The following is a 20,891-nucleotide window of genomic DNA, read 5'->3' on the forward strand; positions in this document are numbered from 1 at the left end:
TGTCCCACAGGAACCCTGTACCCAACTTGGATGTCCAAATGACCCAGAAAATTGCTTTCTTTCCTACCACAAACCAGGTCAATACTTCAAGTCCTGACCTTCAAGGGTGCCGGGGTGAGGAGAGAGGCATGACAGGAGTCCAAGGCCTTGATCCAACACTCTCAGAGAGTCTTGTCACAAGGAATTATGTGGGCTCTGCAAACAGATGAGGAAAACCAGAAAGAGCAAACGCTGGTCTGCACAACCTTGACACTGCAATCGATGCTGTAGTTTGCCACCAGGAGCAAGTAAATAGCCCCGGAGTTGCATGCTGCATAGCAAACATTGCAGTTTTATCTGGATGACAGGCAGCAATTTGTGGCAAAGGGTAAATCTCTCTTCGCTCATGCTTGACATATGGATGGTCTTGTTACATTCCTTGTTCTCAGCAGGTTTATGCATGAATTTAAGGTTAAGCACATGTGTGCCTGTAGGATCACGACCTTCATTTAATATTGCACGGCCCAGCAGACCCATAATTAATCCCTAAGATGTTCAAGTGACAGCTCTTGCTTGCTAATGTCATCCATGCAGAATGGTGAGGTACGTGTAAATTCATAAATTCAGGCTGGTAGTCAGAGATTTTCCAGCCATCGGAGCAGTGAGGCTCCAAGTCAGGTTTCTGGCAGGATGAACAGGACAAATGTTGGCTTGGGCCATTTTACAGGCAGATTGGGCAGGCCAGGAGAGGGAGGTGTGATATAGTCACCTGCTCATTTGGCTGCCCAGGATGGGCTGGGCATGACAGCACCTCAACGTTGCCATTCCCTTTTACATGCCCAACAGCCCCAGCTGTGGGCTGGCAATCAGCTCCACATGGACAGAGTGCCCCAGGCAAGTCCTCACACCCAGGTCGAGTACCATCTACTTCAGACATGAGAGTTGCTGCTAACGCCAGCGGTTTCCAAATTCTGGGTATTTAATCTTTTTATCTAGTTGTTCTGTTACTGAAGATGAGCACGCTCGGTCAGGTCGGATCACACAGGCAACACAACAGGCTGGGTACATACACTTTACATAAGTTTAATGGGGTTTAATATTCATTCACCAACAGTACAAAGTGTCAGATCTCTGCTGTTTAAGGGCCAGAAACATGTCAAACACCCACACAGACAAGCATTGCTCAGAAATAGTTACGCTGTACATCAAACCTGAGTAACTCGAGCACAACCAATAATTTGTCCTGCTACACATCTGGGGAGAGAAAAGATGAGTGTCTTACTAGCTATTCCAGACCCTACAAAAATACATACAGCCATTTCATTTAACCCTCTTTCCTTAAAAGACGCATTTGTGAGATGGATCCCACTGCATGTTCAATTATTTTCTCCTTAAGCTTTAACAGCCTATGCACCAGACTGGAATGATACATGGGAAAGGATCTTTGTATTTTCTTTACTGATTGAATTACAGGGAACTTGTGGAATAGCTCTCCTCTCCCTCCTTTTCTCCTCTCAACAACTGAAATGCCAGCACAGCTGTACACCTCTGGCACAGCCATACACCTCCAGCGCAGCGTTACACCTCAGCACAGCCATACTCTGCCCGTGCAGCTGCATCCGATTTTGCCCCCTGGTGGAACCGCAGCAAAGATGAGCTGCCAGGAAAGTCTGGTAAGGGCAGAGAAGACAGTCTCCCCTTGGCTCGCCGTGTGCAAATGCACTGCAGGCAGGTGAACCCAATGGAGATGCAAACAGGATTTGTCCCCAAATGCCTCCCCGAGACGTGTACAAGGTGACCCTGGGCTGGGCGGCAGGATGGAGAGCACCTGAGAGCTCCCTCCTTGGGAGCCAGGAGGAGAGGAAAGTAAAAGGAGCTCTGCCAGTGGGGAATTTTATAAAAGGTTCCCTGATAAAAACTGGAAGCTGTAACAATCAGCACTGCTGAAGCAACCAAGTCTGATGAGTGGCAGCCACCACCCAGCTGTGGTTGCCCTCAGCACAGCCAGCCAGGGAGACATTTTGCCAGGTATGATGGACCATAGGGGATAGAAAAGGTACAGGGAAACAAGGCAGCCAAGGAGGTGGCACAAGGAGCAAAATGTATTTTGACTTTCCCACCCTGCTGCAGCTCCAGATGGTTGTTTATTTTCCCTAGTATATTAAATTATAGTAGGTTTGAGATACCTCCAAAACGTCAAATCACATTTCATTAGCATGCACAGCCCTTTGCAGCCCCCAGTCCTGCGATTATAGCTCTGAAATGAGGGGAAATGGCAGAGAAGAGAACTGCCCCCTCCATACCAGTGCCCGCTCAGACCTTTGGGACCTCCGCTTCCGAAGCAGACCTGGACTTTCGCCTGCTGGTCAGGCTGCCCAGGACCGACTCCTCGCTGAAGGCCCCTTCAAATGTCGACAGGATGGACTGGCGAAACTTCTCCTTGAAATCCGGCCCCACAAATACGTACAGGATGGGGTTGATGCAGCTGTTGAAGAAAGCAAGGCTGGAAACCAAGGGGATCCCTATGTAAAGGGCCACTTTCATCTCATGACTGGAAGAGTTTTTGGATATTTCCAGCAAGGAGAAGACATGATAGGGGAAATAACAGAGGAAAAACGAGACTGTGACAGCAATGATAATTCTGTATGGCTTCGCAGAGTTGGCTAGCTGCCTGCTTTTCAGCTTGACAGCAACAATGCTGTAGCAGATCACGATCACCATGAAAGGGATGAGGAACCCGCATAAGAATCGCGTTATGATCATCGCTTTATGCCGCATCCTCCACAGCCTCCGCGTTGCTTCGGACGTGTAGTCATCAGACAGTGCAAAATTATTATAGCAGCTGGTGATGTTCCTGGAACTGACCGCAGTGTCCCGAAAGACGAGGTACGGGGAGCTGAGGAGGAGAGCCAGGACCCATGTCCCCAGTGCAATCCTGGCTGCCAGCTCCGGACTCCGGTGGTTGTGAGACCAGATGGGAAAGGCCACAGAAACGCAGCGGTCCATGCTGATGACCGTCAGGAGGAAGACACTGGCAAACATGTTGAGGAACGCGATGGTGCTGTTCAGCTTGCACAGGAGCTTCCCAAACGGCCAGTGGAAGTCCAGGGCAGTGTAGGCAATGCTGAGGGGCAGGAAAAAGGTGAAGATGAAGTCAGCAATGGCCAGGTTGAGGAACCAGACAGAGTTTACAGTCTTCTTCATCTTGAAGCCTGCAATCCAGATGACGAGGCCGTTCCCTGTCACTCCCAGCAAACAGGCGATGCTGTACACCACCATGGAGAGGATGTGCATGCTCTTCTGGAGGCCGGAGTAGTAGTCATGGGCAGTGGCGTTCTCAGACTGGACAGTGGGGGAACTGGCGGAGAAGGGAGAAGGGGAAGAAGAGACGCACTCCATTGCCAGCAAGCTAGAGTCCTGAAATCATAACAGCACACACCACTATTATCTGCAGCTCCTACGGCTCAAGAGGTGAAAATCTTTGCTAGCAACTGTACACAAAATGTGTCTGCAAAGCCAGATTATATAACTTAATATATAATTAATATAAATTCTTTCTCTATAGCATCCGTATGTCACAGAAACCACTGCGACCAGAGAAACCGACCCAGGTTTTGCTGTGGGTGTTGGCGCTGTCAAAACACCACCCGCACAAATGGCCTACAACAGCAATACGACATGGGCCAGCAGCAGAACCACGGAAACCCAAATCCCTCAGCTGCGATGAGGCCTCTCCAGGTGACCAACGACAAATGAAGACAGCAAAAAACATCCAGACAAAGATTAAGTCAAAAGACTCTTCCTTCGACAAGTCCCTTCCCCGGGGAGGCAGACTCTGGTAGTAGAACCGTACCCGAGGAGTGTTCTGGTGTAACCAGGGTCACCATACACCTCCCTCCCGGTGAGCCCAAGGTTTCCCTCGCTCCTCCCACTCGCCCCAGCACCCTGCCTCGCCAGGCCCCGGCAGGACTCACCGCCACACTCCTGCGCCGCTCTGCCCGCAGCGGGGGGTCTCGTCTCCTGGCTGACTCCCCTCTGAAACGCTGCTCCTCCCCGGAGAGTGACTCACGCTGCCTCGTTCCGTTTTCCCGTGGCTTGGGATCACGAGGAATTTAGTAGGATCCCTTATTCCCTAATCTTGTTCCTCAATTTGTGGTGCATTGATTTTAACCCCCGAAGCCCCGGCGGTCGCAGGCTCCCTCGGGCCCGTTGGCCAAGCCCATCCGCTAACTGGGACTCAAAGCACAAGGAAAACACGGCCCCTCTCCCGCCTGCAACACTCATCCCTCCGAGGCAGCTTCCTTCCTCCCGAGCACCTGGACACCTCCCCGGGCACCAGGGCTGCCCTGCCGCCGGGGGTACGGGGCAGGTTCTGCTCCCCCCCGGCAGTGCTGCCAGGCCATGCCATGCACTGTGCGCCCACTCGCCTTGAGACATGGCGGGCCTGGCCCACCCTGCGGGGGCCGTGGGGTGGCTGGAGGTGGCGGGGGGCTCCTGCCCGAGGCAAGGGGGCACCCCCGGAGCGCAGGGCGCTGGGAACACCCCAGGGCTGGCGGAGAGGCCCCCTGGGGCGCACGGCAGGAGGGGCCGGAGTTGCGGGGTGACGACAGCAAGGTGACGACAGAGAAGGGGTGACGGCAGAGGACCGCCACCCGCCCCGCCAAGGTCACCCGCTTCCCGACCACCACGTGCTGGCAGCGCCGCTGGCCCCGCCTCGGCGCGGGCCAATAGGACCCGCGGGGAGGGGGGAAGAGCGCGATGCTGATTGGCCCAGGCACTTGCAGAGCATATGCCCTGCCGCCGGCCTACCGGGCGGAGCGACGCGCTGATTGGTCGAGGCGCGGGGCGGGGGGGGTGTCTGAGTAGTCTATGCTAGGCGCGCGGGTTCCCGCGCGGCGGTGGCACGGGACCCGGAGCGGTACAGCGGGCGGGTAGGGGCCGTGCGGGGACCGGGAAGGGCAGGGGCGGGGCACGGCACGAGCTGGGCACGGCACGGCACGGCACGGCACGAGCTGGGCACGGCACGGCACGGCGAGAGCCGGGCCCGCAGCGCTGTTCCCACCGCTGGTGTCAGGGCAGGGGGAGCGCGTCAGCGGGAGCCTCTCAGGGATGCGGGGGATGATGGAGTCGGGGTACAGGGGGTGCAGACCCAGGTGGGGATGGAGCAGCAGGGCTGGGGCTCATCCCTGCAGCAGCTGAACTGCCAGGGCCGGACCGGTGTCCTGCCATGAAGGTGGAAATGGGGGTGTGAGCCTGGGTGGGGAATGGGGATCCCGCTCTGTCGCCCCGAGCCTTCTGCAGGTCTGCCCTCCCCTTTCCCCAGCCCAGCGGGGGTTCCCTCCCTGCCAACGAGGCCCTGAGCTTGCAGAGAGCAGCTGAGCGTCCCTGCCCAGCGAGGGCAACATGGAACAGGCCCACTCCGAATGGACTTCAACAGCTTGGCACAAAGAAACTAAGTGTGATTGCTTAATAACCCGCTCACGACCCTTTGCTGGCCTTGCAGGGTTAACGGGTAAAAAGATGCATTGTTTTCAGCCGAGGCAGAAGCAGGGCTGTCACGCCTGCCGGGAGCTTGTGCTCTGCATTGTAATGACAGAGCCTGGGCATCACACGTGCTGTGGAGTCCAGCTGAGGCAGAGCTGCCCCACAAGCCGTGCTTGCTTCAGTTAGGGTTTGGGCCAGGGCTCCGACCTGCTGGGGTTTGCTCTCACGGCTATGCGCAAGGAAATGTACCTGAGAGATTTATGCATGCTGAGGAATACAATGCGCATTAAAATCAAGGTCTGTGGGTACGAGAACTTCACTGCCTTTGAAATTAAACAGCGGTTTTAATAAGACACCCTTCTGTCTGAGAGGGCATTTGGTAGCATTTCCTAGAAGCCCTGAGACCTACAGATATGTGGCAGCGAGACAGAAAGGTATTGCTCGTGTTGCTGATGCGATATGGTCTGCGTGCAGGTTTACCATGTCCCCAGGCGTCTGGCTAGGCGCTGCAGAGCTGGGCAGGGGGACCCCAGGCAGGTTGGTGATGGGAGAGTTTCAGAAATTATCAAAGCGCTATAATTAATCAACTGTTCTTAAATCAGTGGGGAAAGTGTGACAGTTGTCTTTTTTCCTTGCCCACCTGGCCCCAGCCCATGGCTGGTCCCTCTGTGTTTCCAGGGAAGGTGTGGGATGGGAGCGGGCAGCACGTAGGGCCGCAGCGTGGAGGCACCCAGCCCTGCTGCCATCCCAGCCCACCCCACAAACTCCCCTTTCTGCTGACAGGTGACCTTGGACCCAGCTGGAGGATGGCAAACTCAACACAGGGCGACAGGGGCCTCCCCAGCGCAGAGCTCTGGGCCTCCCATAACAGGATGGTAATGGAGCCACTCGACAGCAACGACCCAGAGGTGAGAGCCCCTTCCTGGCCCCTGCCCCTGCCGCTTCATTCATCTCCTGGACAGCTGTGGGGATGCTGACCTCCTCGAGCCAGGGATGTGGCAGGGAGACAGTCCAAATCCGAGCTGGTGGGACCCATCTATCCTCTGTGCCCTCCCTGCCTGCAGTGAGAAGGAGAAAGGGAGGACATCCTCCGACCTTCTGTAGATAACATGGTCATAACTTCGCATCTATTGCTCATACTCCTCTGCTTAAAGCTCTAATGCCCACACCAGAGCAGCCAGCCCACCAGGCCACGTGGCAGTTGCCCTCAACTCTTGAACCCAAATGACAGCTGAATTATCTGGCAGCTTCCTTGGCAGGTAGAAACACAAAACACGGCCTGTGACCGGACAAATGAACTGTTTGGGGAGGGATATCATCTCCCGACTCCAGCACCTTTCCAGGCCCCTCTCCATGCCCTGTCCTCTCTGAGCGTGCGTCCCCTATGGTGGAATATCCATGTCTCTGTGCAGAGCTGGCATGGGTGAAGCTGTTTCTCTCCCCTCCCGAAGGTGCACAGCATCATCAAGAAGGAGAAACAGCGACAGAGACTGGGGCTGGAGTTAATTGCGTCAGAGAACTTTGCAAGCCGAGCAGTCCTGGAGGCCCTGGGATCCTGCATGAACAACAAATACTCCGAGGGTTACCCAGGACAGAGGTACAGGGCTGGGACCAAGTCCCACCCAACCCAAACCCTTGCAGGGAGGGAGAGCAACCACCCACGCTGCTAGACCTCACCTCTGGAGAGGAAGCAATGTCCTTGTGCTGGCAGCCAAGCTTCTCCAGGGCAGGATCTGACCCTCTCGGCTTCTGTCCTTGGCCACGTGTGGGACAATCTCAGCAGGGTCACGTCGGCTGCTGTCCTGGTGGCTGCCGCAAACGCGGCATCACCCTGGTTTTCCCCCAGCTTGGCCACAGGGTTTCCTTTTAACCCCTGCCCTGTCCTTTCCCGGCAGGTACTATGGTGGGACGGAGTTTGTAGATGAGCTGGAAAGGCTGTGCCAGAAGCGAGCCCTGCAGGCGTACCAGCTTGACCCCCAGAAGTGGGGTGTCAACGTCCAGCCCTACTCAGGTAACAGGGTGCTCAGGAGAGCCAGGCTGGCTGCACCGGCCTCTGCGCATCCTGGCACCCGTAACTGGCCTGGTGTGCTCTCGCTGCAGGGTCACCCGCAAACTTTGCGGTGTACACGGCCCTGGTGGAGCCCCACGGCAGGATCATGGGGCTGGACCTGCCCGACGGAGGCCACCTCACCCACGGGTTCATGACAGACAAGAAGAAGATCTCTGCCACCTCAGTCTTCTTTGAGTCCATGCCCTACAAGGTAGAGAGAGCTGCTCCAGCCGGAGCCAGGATGTGGTCATCATCAGTGTTGGTGCCTCTTAAGAGTTCCAGCATCAGGCTCCCATCACCTCCTCCTGCGGGATGACACCACAGATGATCTTCACCCATACTGAGGTGGCTGAACCCTCCTCTTCCTCTCCCAGGTCAACCCCAAGACCGGTTACATTGACTACGACCGGCTGGAGGAGAACGCCCGCCTCTTCCACCCCAAGCTGATCATAGCAGGTAGGGATCAAACCGTTACCGACCTCCATGGTCACGTACCCTGGGTGGGGGTGGCTCCCTGAAGCCAGTAGCACCTTGCTAAACCCACAGATGCTGCAGGAGACCTCAAACACATCCACACTGGCAGGAGCTTGTGTGCTGTCCCCATCATAGGACTGGATCTGGGTCTGTCCCAAGGTCCTCAAGCATCTGCTTCTGTCCCCTCCACGTGCCATCTCCCTGCAGGTGTCAGCTGCTACTCACGCAACCTGGACTACGCCCGCATGCGGAAAATCGCTGACGCCAACGGTGCCTATCTCATGGCCGACATGGCACACATCAGCGGGCTGGTGGCTGCCGGCGTAGTGCCTTCCCCCTTTGACCACTGCGATGTTGTCTCCACCACCACCCACAAGACCTTGCGGGGCTGCAGAGCTGGCATGATCTTCTACCGCAAAGGTGCCTAACCCAGCCGGGGAGCCAGGAGAAACACTGCACCCAGACCAGTGGGGCTGCAAGTTACAGCTCCTTCCTGCTCTAGCTGGGAAAGAGGGAGGGCAGGAAGGTCTGGGGCCTCCTGGGAGTATCTGGGGAGCTTCCCAGGGCCAACCATGACCCAGATTTGAAGAGGAACAACCACCATCCCTGCTCTGAGAGGACAGGGGGTAAAAATAGCTCATGGGAGAAGGCCGGCCATGCTGCCCCATGAGTGACCCTGCCCTCCCCTCCTGCAGGCACACGCAGTGTGGACCCCAAGACGGGCAAGGAAACACTCTACAACCTGGAGAGCCTCATAAACCAGGCGGTCTTCCCTGGGCTGCAGGGAGGCCCACACAACCACGCCATTGCAGGTACGCATCCAGGCTGGCCGCCAGCTCTGGGATGGCAATAGGAGCCAGCAAAGATGTCCTGGGTGGGCTCTGAGCCCCAGCAGCAGCTCAGGGGGCTCCAGCCCTGAGGGGCTCACAGCCTGGATGAGCCAGCTCGATCCAGCATTGCCCGAGGAGCGACCGGGCTTTTCCCATCCTGCCTTTTGGCTCATGGCGATGGTTAGGAAAAGGGACTGTGCATCAGTTTGCTCAGCTTCCAGGATGACTTCTGCTGGCGGTGCCCTGCATCCCCGCAGCTGTCCCGACGGGAGCCCCCAAAAACTGCCCCCCCGGCTCTGCCTTCTCCCCCAGGGATTGCTGTGGCACTGCGGCAGGCCATGACGCCGGAGTTCAAGGCTTACCAGCAGCAGGTGGTTGCAAACTGCAAAGCGCTGTCAGCGGCACTGATGGAGCTGGGCTATGACATCGTCACGGGTGAGGACAGGTCTTGGCTGGGGGACAGGGCTGACCCCTGTGCGTGGCTCACGGACCGAGTCAGGCCACGAGGGCAGCACGTGCACAGATGTGACAGGCAGGGCTCTGCCATCACAATGCCTCAGGACACCCAAAAAACTTTTGAAGCAGCCCCCCTTCCCAAGGGCAGACCCCCTTCTGCCCCCAAAACCAGGGGCAGCCCCGGGTGCAATCCCAAGCCTTTTTCACTGGAGTTCCATGTGGGAGTAACGTTTACCCCAATCCCATGTCCCCAACCAAACCCCTGTCTTTGCAGGGGGCTCTGACAACCACCTGATTCTCCTGGACCTGCGCAGCAGAGGCACAGATGGCGGCCGTGCCGAGCGGGTGCTGGAGATCTGCTCCATCGCCTGCAACAAGAACACATGTCCCGGTGAGGGATCCCACAAGCTCTGCCGCGTCCTGCCCTGCATACTGGGGATCCCCCGTGACCTGTGCAGAGCCTCCTGTGGGGCTCCCAGCTCCTGGTCCACCCCAGGCACTGGGAACCACACCGAGCCGCCATGCACAGCAGTTTTGGTACCTGTTTTGGTCATGTGTGACTTGTTCCGGTGCAGGTGATGTCAGCGCCCTGCGCCCCAGTGGCCTGCGGTTCGGGACACCAGCTCTCACCTCCCGCGGCTTCCGGCAGGACGACTTCCGCATGGTGGCTCAGTACATCCACAGAGGTGAGGCCAGGGCCATGTGCAGGGCTGGGTCTCAGCTCTGGCAGCAGCTCCAGGCCAGGGCAGCTCCTCCAGGCGAGGAGGCAAAGCTGGGCGGCTTCCCCAGCAGCTGGCGAGGGAGCGCGTACAAGTGAGGAGTAACTGTCCCACCTGCACTTCTGGATGTGGGAGAGTACATCTGGCCACAGCGGGGACGAGCCAAACCCTCCCCGCCATGCAGGCTGAAAGCTTGCACCTTTCCCAGCCTAGTTCCAGTTTTCCTCAGGGGTTCCGCACTGGTTTCTTGGGGAGCAGCCCCAGCGCTGCTGTGGGGTGGCGCAGGTCTAAGCCCACAGCCCAGCCTCGCAGGGTCCCTGCAGCAGGGCTGGGAGAGCCGCGGGATGCGGCAGCTGCCTGCTGCAGGCACGGGCAGGGGTGTTGCAGCCACGAGGGCTGACCAACACATCTTCCATCCTGGCAGGGATCGAGCTGACGCTACGCGTGCAGAAGGACATGAGTCCCAAGGCCACGCTGAAGGAGTTCAAGGAGAAATTGGAGGAGGAGAAATACCGGGTGGAGCTGAAGGCACTGAAGGAAGAGGTGGAGGCCTTTGCAGCAACCTTCCCGCTGCCGGGGCTGCCTGTCCTGTAAGGGGAAGCACCCCTGCCCACTCCCAGAGCCACAGAAGCACCCAGGATTGGGGCATGCTCGCACCCCCAGCCTGAGACCAATGCCCCAGTGCCTTCTCCCAGCACCTCCCTGCTGGCACTGGCTACGGTGCAGCAGCGGTTCCTTGTCTGGCTCTTCCTCACCTCTCCTCTACCATTTGGGGCACAGGACGTCCCCGAGCACAGCTCCCCCCCACAGGGAAACCAGCCCTTTCACCACTCAGTCACAATTGGGACCGAGCACCAGGTAACCCTCCGCCTCACAGCCAGGTTCGATCCAGCTCTCGCTGGCTGTGGGAGCAGCAGAGGATTAGGCAGGCCTGCCCACCTTCACCCAGACACCCCTGCCCACAGCGGCCAGGGAGGACACGGGGGTCCATCTCTGCAGGAGCCCCCTCCCCGTGGCCAGGCGCTGTGCTTGGTGCACAAAAGACTTCACAACTGTCAAACCTTCCTGGTTTCAGCCTTGAGGTCTCCCTTTTAAGCTTACAAGCCTGTTTGCCTGGTGTGCCTTCCAGCCTCTGACAAGGCCAAGCCTTGTCCCAAGCCCAGCGAGAACAGCCCTCCCAGGATCACTATGTCATTCTAACCAGCACCTGCGGTATTTTCTCAGACCTCTGAGCACAAAGCTTAGGTAGAACCATTTTTTAATAAGCACAGTAAAATTAAGAATTTAACCACAATGTATGACAAGAATTATAAGCTTTAAAAAATACAACCAATTTTTTTTTGTATTTCAAAAATATCTGAACCCAAATAAATAATTTTTTTTAAAAGTACATTTCTCAGACTAGTCATTTGGTGTTAACATCTGTTAAACTCTTGTGCAGTAACACTTACAGCACGACACTAAGACATGCTTCTTGGATTTCTCCTGGTCACACTCACTCTAACTACTGACGCAAGCATTCGGCACGCACAGGCACACACACGTAACTCAACATGCAGTAATAGGATACAGTGCTTTAAAATAGGATGAGAATTCATCACAGCCTCCTCGCAGCCCTCAGGGGCAGCTCTTGGCCCAGCCCCATCCCCGTGCTGGCAGCGAGGCAGCCAGCGGGACCGGGTACCCTGTTTCTGCCTTCCAGTTAAAATGCGTCTCGGGGACCGGCGTGCGGTGGGGCTGTGACCCCTCCGCTATCGGGGTACAGTCTGTTGCTCTGACGCTGTGCTACTGGGGCACCACGCGGAGCAGGCACTCTCCTTCAGCCTGGGCAGCTCGCTGAATTTCCCATTGCCCCATATTATTACCAGAGCCTTTTCAAAGCGCTGCTAAAGCCCCAGGTCCTGCCCAGCTCTCTGAGATGCTGACTCCACAGTGTGGGCTGTCACCTACCACCAGACCGGGGGGCTCAGGGCCCCCCACACTCAATGAAAACCAAAGAACTGGCCTGGGAAGATGGAGCCATCGGCTTTCACCCCTCAAGCGCCCCTCCCACCCTTTGCAAAGTGGTGAATATTGCTAGAGTATAGGCAGTACTTCCCTAGTCAAGGCAAGACAGCTTGGGAGCTGCTTAGAAGTGATTGCTACTGGATGAAGGTAAATCCGAGCACTATTCTCTGAGAAATGAAACCTGTGTAGGGTTAATATCACCTACTCCTATGGCTGACCCTCCTTGGGGTGGGAGCTGAAAGCGGCGGGCTAGTGTAGTGTAGAGCAGGAGCTGGCAGTCCGTCTCCGCGCAGGAGTAAGAAACAGGAGCCGGGCCCTCCCGGCTAGGCAGCGGACGGCCAGGGGAGACCTTTGCTCTGATGAATTCTCCGTCAGGCTTAAAACCTCCCCTCCCCGACAGCCAGCAGAGAGAGAGGAGTGACCAGAGCCGGCAGCATGGGAGGCAGGGGCACGCTGGCTGCGCTCACGGGAAGCAGGTGATGGCCATGCACAGCACCGCTGGCTCTGGCGGCTGGACGGTGGGTGCGGGAGGGCTGGTGAGTATTGCACTGCGGCTGCGAGGAACCTGCCCTGCTCGTGGTGGAAGGATGGCTGGACGGCAGCGTGCGGCACTCAGGCAGTGCAAGCCGACGAACACACGTGCCAAGATTCATCGCAGGAGCTGTTAGTGTGAAGATCGTAACTTGTTATAAGTCTGCTAATATCCGAAATTAGTGAGGTAACACAGTGAAGATGAGTAAAAAGTCTTAAAGTGCCAATATAGGGATCATTACTGTACAGGAGCAGAAGGCCAGGCAGAGAAGTTACTGAGCAAAGAGGAATTCAGCTCCCAAGCCACCAGCTGCACTCAGACTGCCCCAATTTCTGCCACCCTTACGGGCACTGCAAGCAGCGAGGGCAGGCTGGGCTCCGGCTGCGCCAAGGTGCCACAGCCCAATGTCACTCCCCCCTTTCCAGGAGTCCGAGCTCAGAGGCTACCCTGCTGTGAGCCAGCTTCAGGAGGACAAGTACTCCAAGGCATGTTTCCCCACAGCTCCTGCTTAAGAGCAGAGTTGCAGATAGCGCAGAGCTCCCATTTTGAAACGGCTGATGTCCCAGCAAAGCCCCCAGGGCGTCCTCCCAAATCAGAGCTGCTTTATGGCAGAGAGATGAAGCAGGTCAGACAGGTGGTAGTGCAAGTATTGCTCAACACAGCCTTGGATATCAGATACTACAGGTATGATAGAGGGAGCAACGAGAAGCGAGTTATTTATCAATTTATGAGTGCAGCTGAACACCACAGGTAAAGACCACTGTGATTAAGAGATCAGCCAACACTAACCATCAATCCCGCTCCTGTCAGCCTGGAGTAAGACTTGAGTGAGTCAGCAGGAAAAAAGTCCATCCCTCCCTCCTCAAACCCAAACAGCAGGAAACAAGCTCCCGCGCTGAGCTCTTCTCCAGAGCTGTGGGTCAGGCAGGATGCAGGGAGCTTTGGTCTGCCCGGTGCCACCTGCATTACTCATTTACCGAGATGCCTCTTCCCCCGAGGGATCTCGCCTCAGCTTCAGTGCAGAAGCAGTTCAGGCACACACAAATCAACAAGGGGACACCTCAAGTCACTTCAGAAAGCAGGTGTTTTCGATGGACATGGAAGTCTTTCACCAGCAGACCCAGTTCACAGGTGACAGGGGGACACAGATAGGAAAGGAAAAGGCCTTTAAATGTGCTTTAAAGATGCGCAGCCTTGCGCACAGACACACCGCTCACCTTCAGCGAAGGCAACGCCACGCTGCTTCCCAACTGTGATCTAAAAACACCATCACAAGCAACCCCGACGTTGGAAATCCCTCTGGAGAGTACCACGGGCTCACCTTGTCCGGCTGAGCTGGCCTCACTGTAAGCCACCAGAAACAACACTAACATTTAAAAGAGCCTTTCTGCCCTGTTGGTTTATACATCCCGCACTACCCCAGACAGCCCTTTCCAGGTGACAGAAAGGGGTGGCAGCAGTACTGAAGCGCAGATGCCAGACGACAGCGTCCCCCAGGAGCCTCCTTGCCTTCAGGACACAGGTTTCAGAGCAGTGCGGTTGTCACAGCAAGTTTCAGTGGGGTCTAAGCCACGCTTACGAACCCCAGTCTGTACAGTGAAACTTCCCCAGTACGGAAGGAACATCACGTTCACCTCCAGCATGGCCTCACACCATCACAATAAACAGAGGTTTAAAAAAACCTCCAAACAACACTTCAGCTAATCTTGTAAGATCTCAGCTGTTCTCACCCCATAATCAGAAAAGTGATAAAAAGAAATAAAACCAAGGCTATCTTTCCTAGTAAGAAGTACCACAGGGGCTGCTACCACCACATGACACTGGACAAAGCAAACTGGAGCCTGGACCAGTGGCCGAGGAGCAGCATCTCCTACAAGACCAGAGGGAAGCGCTGTGTCCCGGCACAAAGCTTTCAGCACTGAAAGCAACAATCTGTGAGTGTCACCACACCTTTATGGCACAGGCAGTGGCGCAGAAGCTTTGAAAGGAAAGCCCTCAGCATCCAGGCTCAGAGAGTGGCAGTTCTGCCCCGTCCAGAATAACCCAGGAGCGCCCTGGGAGAGGTAGTCGAGACACGACAAAGGCTCAGCCAGAAGCAGCATGCAGCAACGCTGACCCTGCTGTACTGCAAAGCACAGAAGTTAACTATTTGACAAAAAAAAAACAAACCAAAAACTACTACGGATATGATGTAGAATCCAGTACATTCATTCCCGATCTGTCCTGAGCGCTAGTCACCCACCAGCCAGGCAGCCTGATCTACCAGCCTGCTGTCTCACAGCGTGGCTTCAGCTGAATTGCACTGTTTGTTTCCCCATCACAAAAAGCACCTAAAAATGGGGGTTCCCCCCACTCTGTTCAGTTCCCCTCTCTACCTAAAAGGCCACCCTCGACCTCACATGCTTTGAGGATTGCCGGTCTCCCTCCCACCCTTCTCGGAGGTTGCCCAGCAAACAGGACGGGACAAATTATCAAGGCACAGCACTCTACATTCACAGCAGCGGGTACCTCAGTGCTCACCAGCGTTAAGGAGTCCTTCCACATTCCAGATTTTAACACAGCTGAGACAAACTGACAAACACTTTCTGGAGAGAAGCATATGTGCCTCCACTGCTCTCCCACCCGCTCAGGGACAACCTGTCCTGGGGAACACCAGGAAACTGAGAAAAACACGGGAAGGGAAACCATCCGCTACCGCTGCACACAGACGGGTAACTGCAAGCTGCCACCCTGTCAGGGAGCTTCCAAGCTACACTCACACGAGATACTGGTGGATTAAAAAACTTCACGTGGCCTTTACATCTCCTCTCTGGTCTCTGCCCTGGCACCACAGAAGGGACCAACAGCATTTAGGGCTCTGGCAGAAGCATGCGGAGCACTGCATTATTTTGGGGGCTGCACACTACTAAGTATTGATCCCCAATACAGCCCACCTCTCTCTCCACGCCATTATCCCCCCGGGATGCTGCCATGATATGCTTTAAAAGTTAATAGTGCCCCTTGTAACATTTAAAAACAGAGTGCCTGGTGCTTCATGTGATGGAACATGATCCTGGCTAGAGGGAACCACAGAGAAATCTGGTCCCTCAGACACCGATTTCTGTGGAGCAGAGACGTTTGCAAACACATCAGCTTCGTCACCCCTTCCTGACGTATGAGAGCTACTGCAGACAGCGTCAATGTCAAGCACGGATGATCTTTGTCAGACTCTGAGTACGCAGGCAGATAGCCCACACACGAGGCTAGATTTTGTACAAAAAGCTGGGAACATAGTCAAATCTGAGCAGAGGGTTCACCCCCTGGCCGGGTTCCTGAATGTACTGCAGCTTTAGCAGCTCAGCTAAATACTGTACAATTTTGATATCTTCATTGGCAAGGCCCAGTTGAAGCTTCAGAAAGTTCATCCTGCGATTCACAACGGATTCCTCCGGTTCCCTTTCACTGATGGGAAGGTGCAAATGATGGCAGAAGGTAAAGAGGAAGGCTTTTGAACACAGCTGGGTGAGGATACTTTGGACGTGCATATAGTAGGTGCTTCCTCGTTTGATCTGCGTGCGGTGGTCTGCCAGCCGGGACACCAAGGTGCCTTTGTAGAGCGGGCAGCGGAGAGTCTTACTGTCAGCGTCCAGAATGCTGACGTACCGGCTGTATCGGCTCAGAGCGTGCAGCACATTCACCCCGGCAGGTGATACCATCCTGAAACAGCAAGAAGAGAGGTCACGGCTGGAGAAGACCAGTTAAGCAGCAGACTGTGTCTGTGCCCCTGCATCACACATATTTTCCCTCTAGCTCATGAGCTGAATGGCCAAATAGTCTCTCCAGCCTGCCAGATCCCAAAGAAACCTCAGTCCCCTGGATCCCCACGTGCACTGATCCACGCTGTGTGCCTGCTACTTCATAAACCACTGCGCTTCAGGGCCTTGGCGACATGGAGAGGGAGTGATAAAACATCTCTGGTGAACAGAAGCAAATCTTGCAGCAGCTGGTAGCTTCTAGATGTGACAACAGGGACCCAGAAACCCAAACCAGACCCCCCTTGTCAAGATCTCCACTTTCCCCCCACACGGTTGTTTGGAAGGGAGCTGTTCTGAGGTGGTTGAAGCCCTGAGTGGAGCGAAACCTTCTGCCCTTCCTTTAAAAAAGAGAGCCATCCTTAAACCAGAATATTCCCTGTCTGAGCCTGGGCATTTTTTACTCAGGTGCAAACCCACAGCACGTTCATAACTTACAATTATCCAACAAGCCTAAATTAATGTTATTTAAATGCAAATTACAAGCCTACGCAAACTCTACCTTCTGCTCCTCAGTTCTGCGTGGTTAAAGTTGCACAGTTGAGATCCAGCTCCCAGCCTCAAACCAGGAACCCCAGCTGCTGTGTAAGGGCTGCCCTGTGTCCAGGCAGCGTCTGGCCTTAGGAGATGTAGCACCCATACCAGAATAATTAATTTAGCCTCTAAGTTCCTCCCCAAAGCCTTTGTACAAAAGGTTTGCTGAGAGCACCCATGTTAAACTCAACACTTAATTAACATTCCACAGAGGAGAGTATAAATGACTGACACATGTTACAAGCAGTTCTTTGGAAAAAAAAAAAATTTTTTTTGTTTATAAAAAATTGCGTCTAACCACCAACACTGAGCAACAAGTAGACACTCAGGGCTTTTAAAAACCTCACCAACAAGGAAGTTTGGGAGCAGCTGTTGGCAGAGTTGTCATCCTGCCTCACGAGCACAGAAATGAGGGTAAACTTGCATCTTAGGATAATTTCATTATCCACAAGCCCCAGCAACGCAATACTCAGCAGTCCAGAGAGCAGATTTCTGTATTTTCCTGCTGCTCAGAACCATTCTTTCAGGAGCTATTCCATGCCAGCTCTGAGCAATGGGCTGCCACTCTGACTCACGTTTTCCACGTTGGTGACAGCAATGGCCATTCCCTGTCATACCTGCACCCGAAGCGCCAAACACATCCTGGTAACACACAAAGAAAATCCTTTACACAACAGCAAAAGGCAGGGACAAAATCTTGAGAGCTGAGCAATTGCTGTTTGCTAATATTAACTATGAAGCCACATTTCAGGACCGGGGGCTGGGGAAGGGGTGCTTGCTTTCGCGATGGTCCTCACCCTGAGCAGAAGTTTCCTTTGCATCTGAACAATCCCGACACCGCAGCCTGCTGAGCTCTGTGGACTCTTCTTCCTGCACTAAGGCTTGCTATAAATCTCTGTCCATCTGCACTCCCTCAAAGACAGCCCAACAGCTCCGCAGGCTCCACGCCTCCACCCTTCCCCACAATATCCGGGTGGGTACACCTTCACCAACGCAGCCCAAAGTGCTGGCACTCCAATTTCTGACCTACCGGTCTCATTGACAGCGCATCATCTCTTCATTAGGGTCCACAAGGAAAAACCCTCCCCATACCAAAGCATCCATTTAAAAAACAAAACTCTAGCTAGAGATGTCAGAACAGTTTTGGGAGGAGACAGGGGAAAGAACACGAGGAAATCCAGGAGCACTCTTATCTGATCATCCAGGAAGCCAGCGGAACTAATGTGTGTGTTCTCTGCTTTGCCAGGCTAAGACCTAAACCAGAAGGAAACCTTCTGGCCAAATAACTAGTACAAGCCAGGCAGCAAGCACCCAGCAGATGTTTTAAATATTAACTCTCAAATGAGGCTGGATATAAAGAGACAGACAAATCTATCCCCCTTCAAAATATATCCCATAAGCAGAAATTCATGGCAGCTGCGTAGGTAATTAGACAGAGACCTCCCCTGCGCACCCATTCCCCTCCAAAATTCTCGCTTACAAGAAGTTGTTTTTAATCACACACCTAGACACCGATAGAGCAACTGGACCCTCAATTTACCTCTGCAGTCCGATCAGCTTCCACTTCTGGAAATCCACAACGTGCAGAGGGGAAGTCACCCAGTGCTTCACGGGCTTGGCGTAAACGCCACAGTTTGGCACGAAGATGGAGAGCGCCGTCACAAGCTTCTTCACTATCGCTTCCTCTTCCCCCAGCACGATCAGGGTTCTCCCACTGAGCAGGGAGTAGATGGCGGGGTGAGCGAAGGGGTACTGCCTGATGAAGCGCAGCGCGTTCTGGCCAGCCTTTTTTTTGTGCTTTTCACTCGCCGGACAGGCGAGGTGAGCAGGAGAAGGGGTCCTGTCGGAGCACGTGGAGGCGGCGCTGCTGATATAGCTTGTGGAGTCCGAGCACTCATCCAGGCTGCTCTTACTGACCTCCCTGCTGCCTGTCAGGTAGCGCGAGTCAAGCTCGTAGGGAAGGAGCCCCCCTGAGATGCCATCATGGCTGGGGACACCCCCAGAGCTTCCACGCAGCCCCTGCTCGGCCTGCCGGTACGGCTGCGGGGGGATCCTGACCACCCCATCCTCGTCACAGGGCTTCTGTCCCAGGTCAGGCAGAGGCTCGAGGAAGTTGGGACTCTCCTTCCCAATACAACAGGCAGAGTCAACCTGTACTAAGTTTTCCTGGTTTGAAACATCATCCTGCTCATCGGCGTTGTCTGGGTTTAGTTTGGGGATGAAACGAAGGCCTCCCTCTTCATCATCTGCATAAGGTTCCTCGTTAATGGCACTTGGGTAGCTCGCTTTGAAATCTTCCGGGATGAGCGACTCGGAGGGACATGTGCTGAGAACCTCGATGCTGTCCTCACTGACGGTCCGTCGGCTGCCCACCTTGCTCCTGCCCACCTGGGGGCTGGGGCTGATGGGTAGGCTGGCCTGGCTCTCCGATTTTGTCAAGCCAGATGCAGACTTCTCCGTTCCAAGAACCTCGATGCTCTCACCACTACTGATGCTGCCTTTGATATCTGCATCAAGATAGTCCAGGTTCTCCTGGTGTTCGAACGTGATGGAGTCGGTCATTTTGGGTTCTTGGGAGTCTTCAATTTCCTGCTCCATTTTGATGGGCACACACTCCACGCTGGACTTGTAGGATCCCAGGCTGATGACCACTTTAGGAGCAGGGGACTCTTCCAAACACTTTCCATCAACGGCATCTTGACTGAGCCCCTGGCAGCCTCTGTATTGTTTTTCAGGTGGTTTTTCATCCAGAAAAGATACATCCTCAAAGAGGAAGTTAGTTACGCTTTGCTGCTTTAAGAGCGCCCTGCTGATCTGGTCTGTCAGGAGGTAGCACACGTCACCTCTGAAAGTCCTCTCAATCTGATGCAACTGGTCAAGGGTTTGAGTGAAAAAATAAATATCGCAGAGTTCTTCCAGTGTCTTCAGCTTCTTGTCAAAGCACTTGGCAGACTTTGCTTTGATAAGCTTGGGGGTATAGGACGGCACGTGGGCGTAAACGTGCGTTTCGCCAGGCTCGGAGGTAGTCAGGTCCTGATCGCAGCCCACGTTGGCCTGATCCAGCGCACACTCTGGCTCGTAGGGGTGGAAGTCAGATTCCTTTAACTTCCTGTAGGGATATGACCTGATCTGTTTCAGCAGATCTTGGTGCTCAATGATAGACTTCTCCACACTGGCCAGCTCATTGGCCTTCTCGATGGCTTGGGTTGTGTAATACCCTTTGTCATTGGCTTTCTTCTGTATTTCGGTTTCATTGTGCAGGACAGTCCTAGTGTAGTCGAGATCTTTCAGTTTCTTTTCCAGCTCATTAGCAAAAGCTTTCCTGTTCCCCGTCTTTAGGCATTCGGAGGCTTTGGAGAACTCGGCAGAGAGTTCCTGAAACTGCTGCATGATTTTGTGCTCGTCAGCAGAAATATAGGCCATGCAGAAGGGCCTCACGAAACCCCTGGCTTCGAGGTCATACAAAGTCAAGTGGTGGACGTACGCGAAGGCGCCTTCCTTCGAGTCCCCCAGCACCACTTTGGAATCCTCCACGAAGTTCAGCTTTGGGTAGGCAGAGCCCGGAGGGTGCCCCACGAAGGAAGCCTGGTAATCCACAGACATGATCCGAAGGGAAAAATAATTAAGATCGAAAGTGCCTGACACCTTGGCGTCATCGGGGATGGTCAGGAGGGGCTGGGGCCCCACTTGCTCCGAGAACTCGGAGATGAGGATGAAGTCCCGGGTGAACTTGGAGCTGGCGACCTTGGCCCAGGGGTTGGCGCCGTGGCTGGTGAAGGGGAAGAGCGGCACCGAGTACTCCTCGGGCAGGGGCGGCTCGCTGCACAGCTCATCCTCCAGCTCCTCCTCTCTGGTGAAGGCCACCACGTCAGGGGCGCTGATCATATTTCCCACAGGAGGGGACCGACATGGAGCAGCGAGGCCCCCCCGGTCCTCCCCGCCACCGCCGGGTCCTGCGGGAGGCCCCGCCGCAGCCCCGGCCCCGGCCCCGACCCCGACCCGCCCACAGCCGGGCCCCCGCCGCAGCCCGTTCTC

General features: G+C 55.1%; 3 protein-coding genes across 3 annotated transcripts; 1 reads left to right on the top strand and 2 right to left on the bottom strand.

Annotated features, from left to right (window-relative positions):
• Positions 1–1,048: 1,048 nt before the first annotated feature.
• LOC104629762 (chemerin-like receptor 1) lies at positions 1,049–4,503 on the bottom strand. Its single transcript, XM_075767552.1, has 2 exons — positions 3,954–4,503; positions 1,049–3,396 (listed from the first exon to the last, which is right to left on the bottom strand). Exon 2 carries the CDS (start codon positions 3,376–3,378, stop codon positions 2,293–2,295), a length of 1,086 nt encoding a protein of 361 aa, XP_075623667.1. The 5' UTR covers positions 3,379–3,396; positions 3,954–4,503; the 3' UTR covers positions 1,049–2,292.
• A 1,594-nt stretch (positions 4,504–6,097) lies between these two features.
• SHMT1 (serine hydroxymethyltransferase 1) lies at positions 6,098–10,959 on the top strand. Its single transcript, XM_010309778.2, has 11 exons — positions 6,098–6,371; positions 6,915–7,060; positions 7,359–7,474; positions 7,564–7,724; positions 7,888–7,969; positions 8,195–8,407; positions 8,683–8,799; positions 9,130–9,252; positions 9,548–9,664; positions 9,849–9,959; positions 10,417–10,959. The coding sequence occupies exons 1-11, from the start codon at positions 6,117–6,119 to the stop codon at positions 10,584–10,586; spliced, it is 1,611 nt and encodes a 536-aa protein (XP_010308080.2). The 5' UTR covers positions 6,098–6,116; the 3' UTR covers positions 10,587–10,959.
• A 274-nt stretch (positions 10,960–11,233) lies between these two features.
• On the bottom strand, positions 11,234–20,849 carry SMCR8 (SMCR8-C9orf72 complex subunit). Its single transcript, XM_010309777.2, has 2 exons — positions 18,397–20,849; positions 11,234–16,227 (listed from the first exon to the last, which is right to left on the bottom strand). The coding sequence occupies exons 1-2, from the start codon at positions 20,739–20,741 to the stop codon at positions 15,774–15,776; spliced, it is 2,799 nt and encodes a 932-aa protein (XP_010308079.2). The 5' UTR covers positions 20,742–20,849; the 3' UTR covers positions 11,234–15,773.
• Positions 20,850–20,891: the final 42 nt, after the last annotated feature.

This window comes from Balearica regulorum, chromosome 15 (assembly GCF_011004875.1).
Source record: "Balearica regulorum gibbericeps isolate bBalReg1 chromosome 15, bBalReg1.pri, whole genome shotgun sequence".
Taxonomy (NCBI): domain Eukaryota; kingdom Metazoa; phylum Chordata; class Aves; order Gruiformes; family Gruidae; genus Balearica; species Balearica regulorum.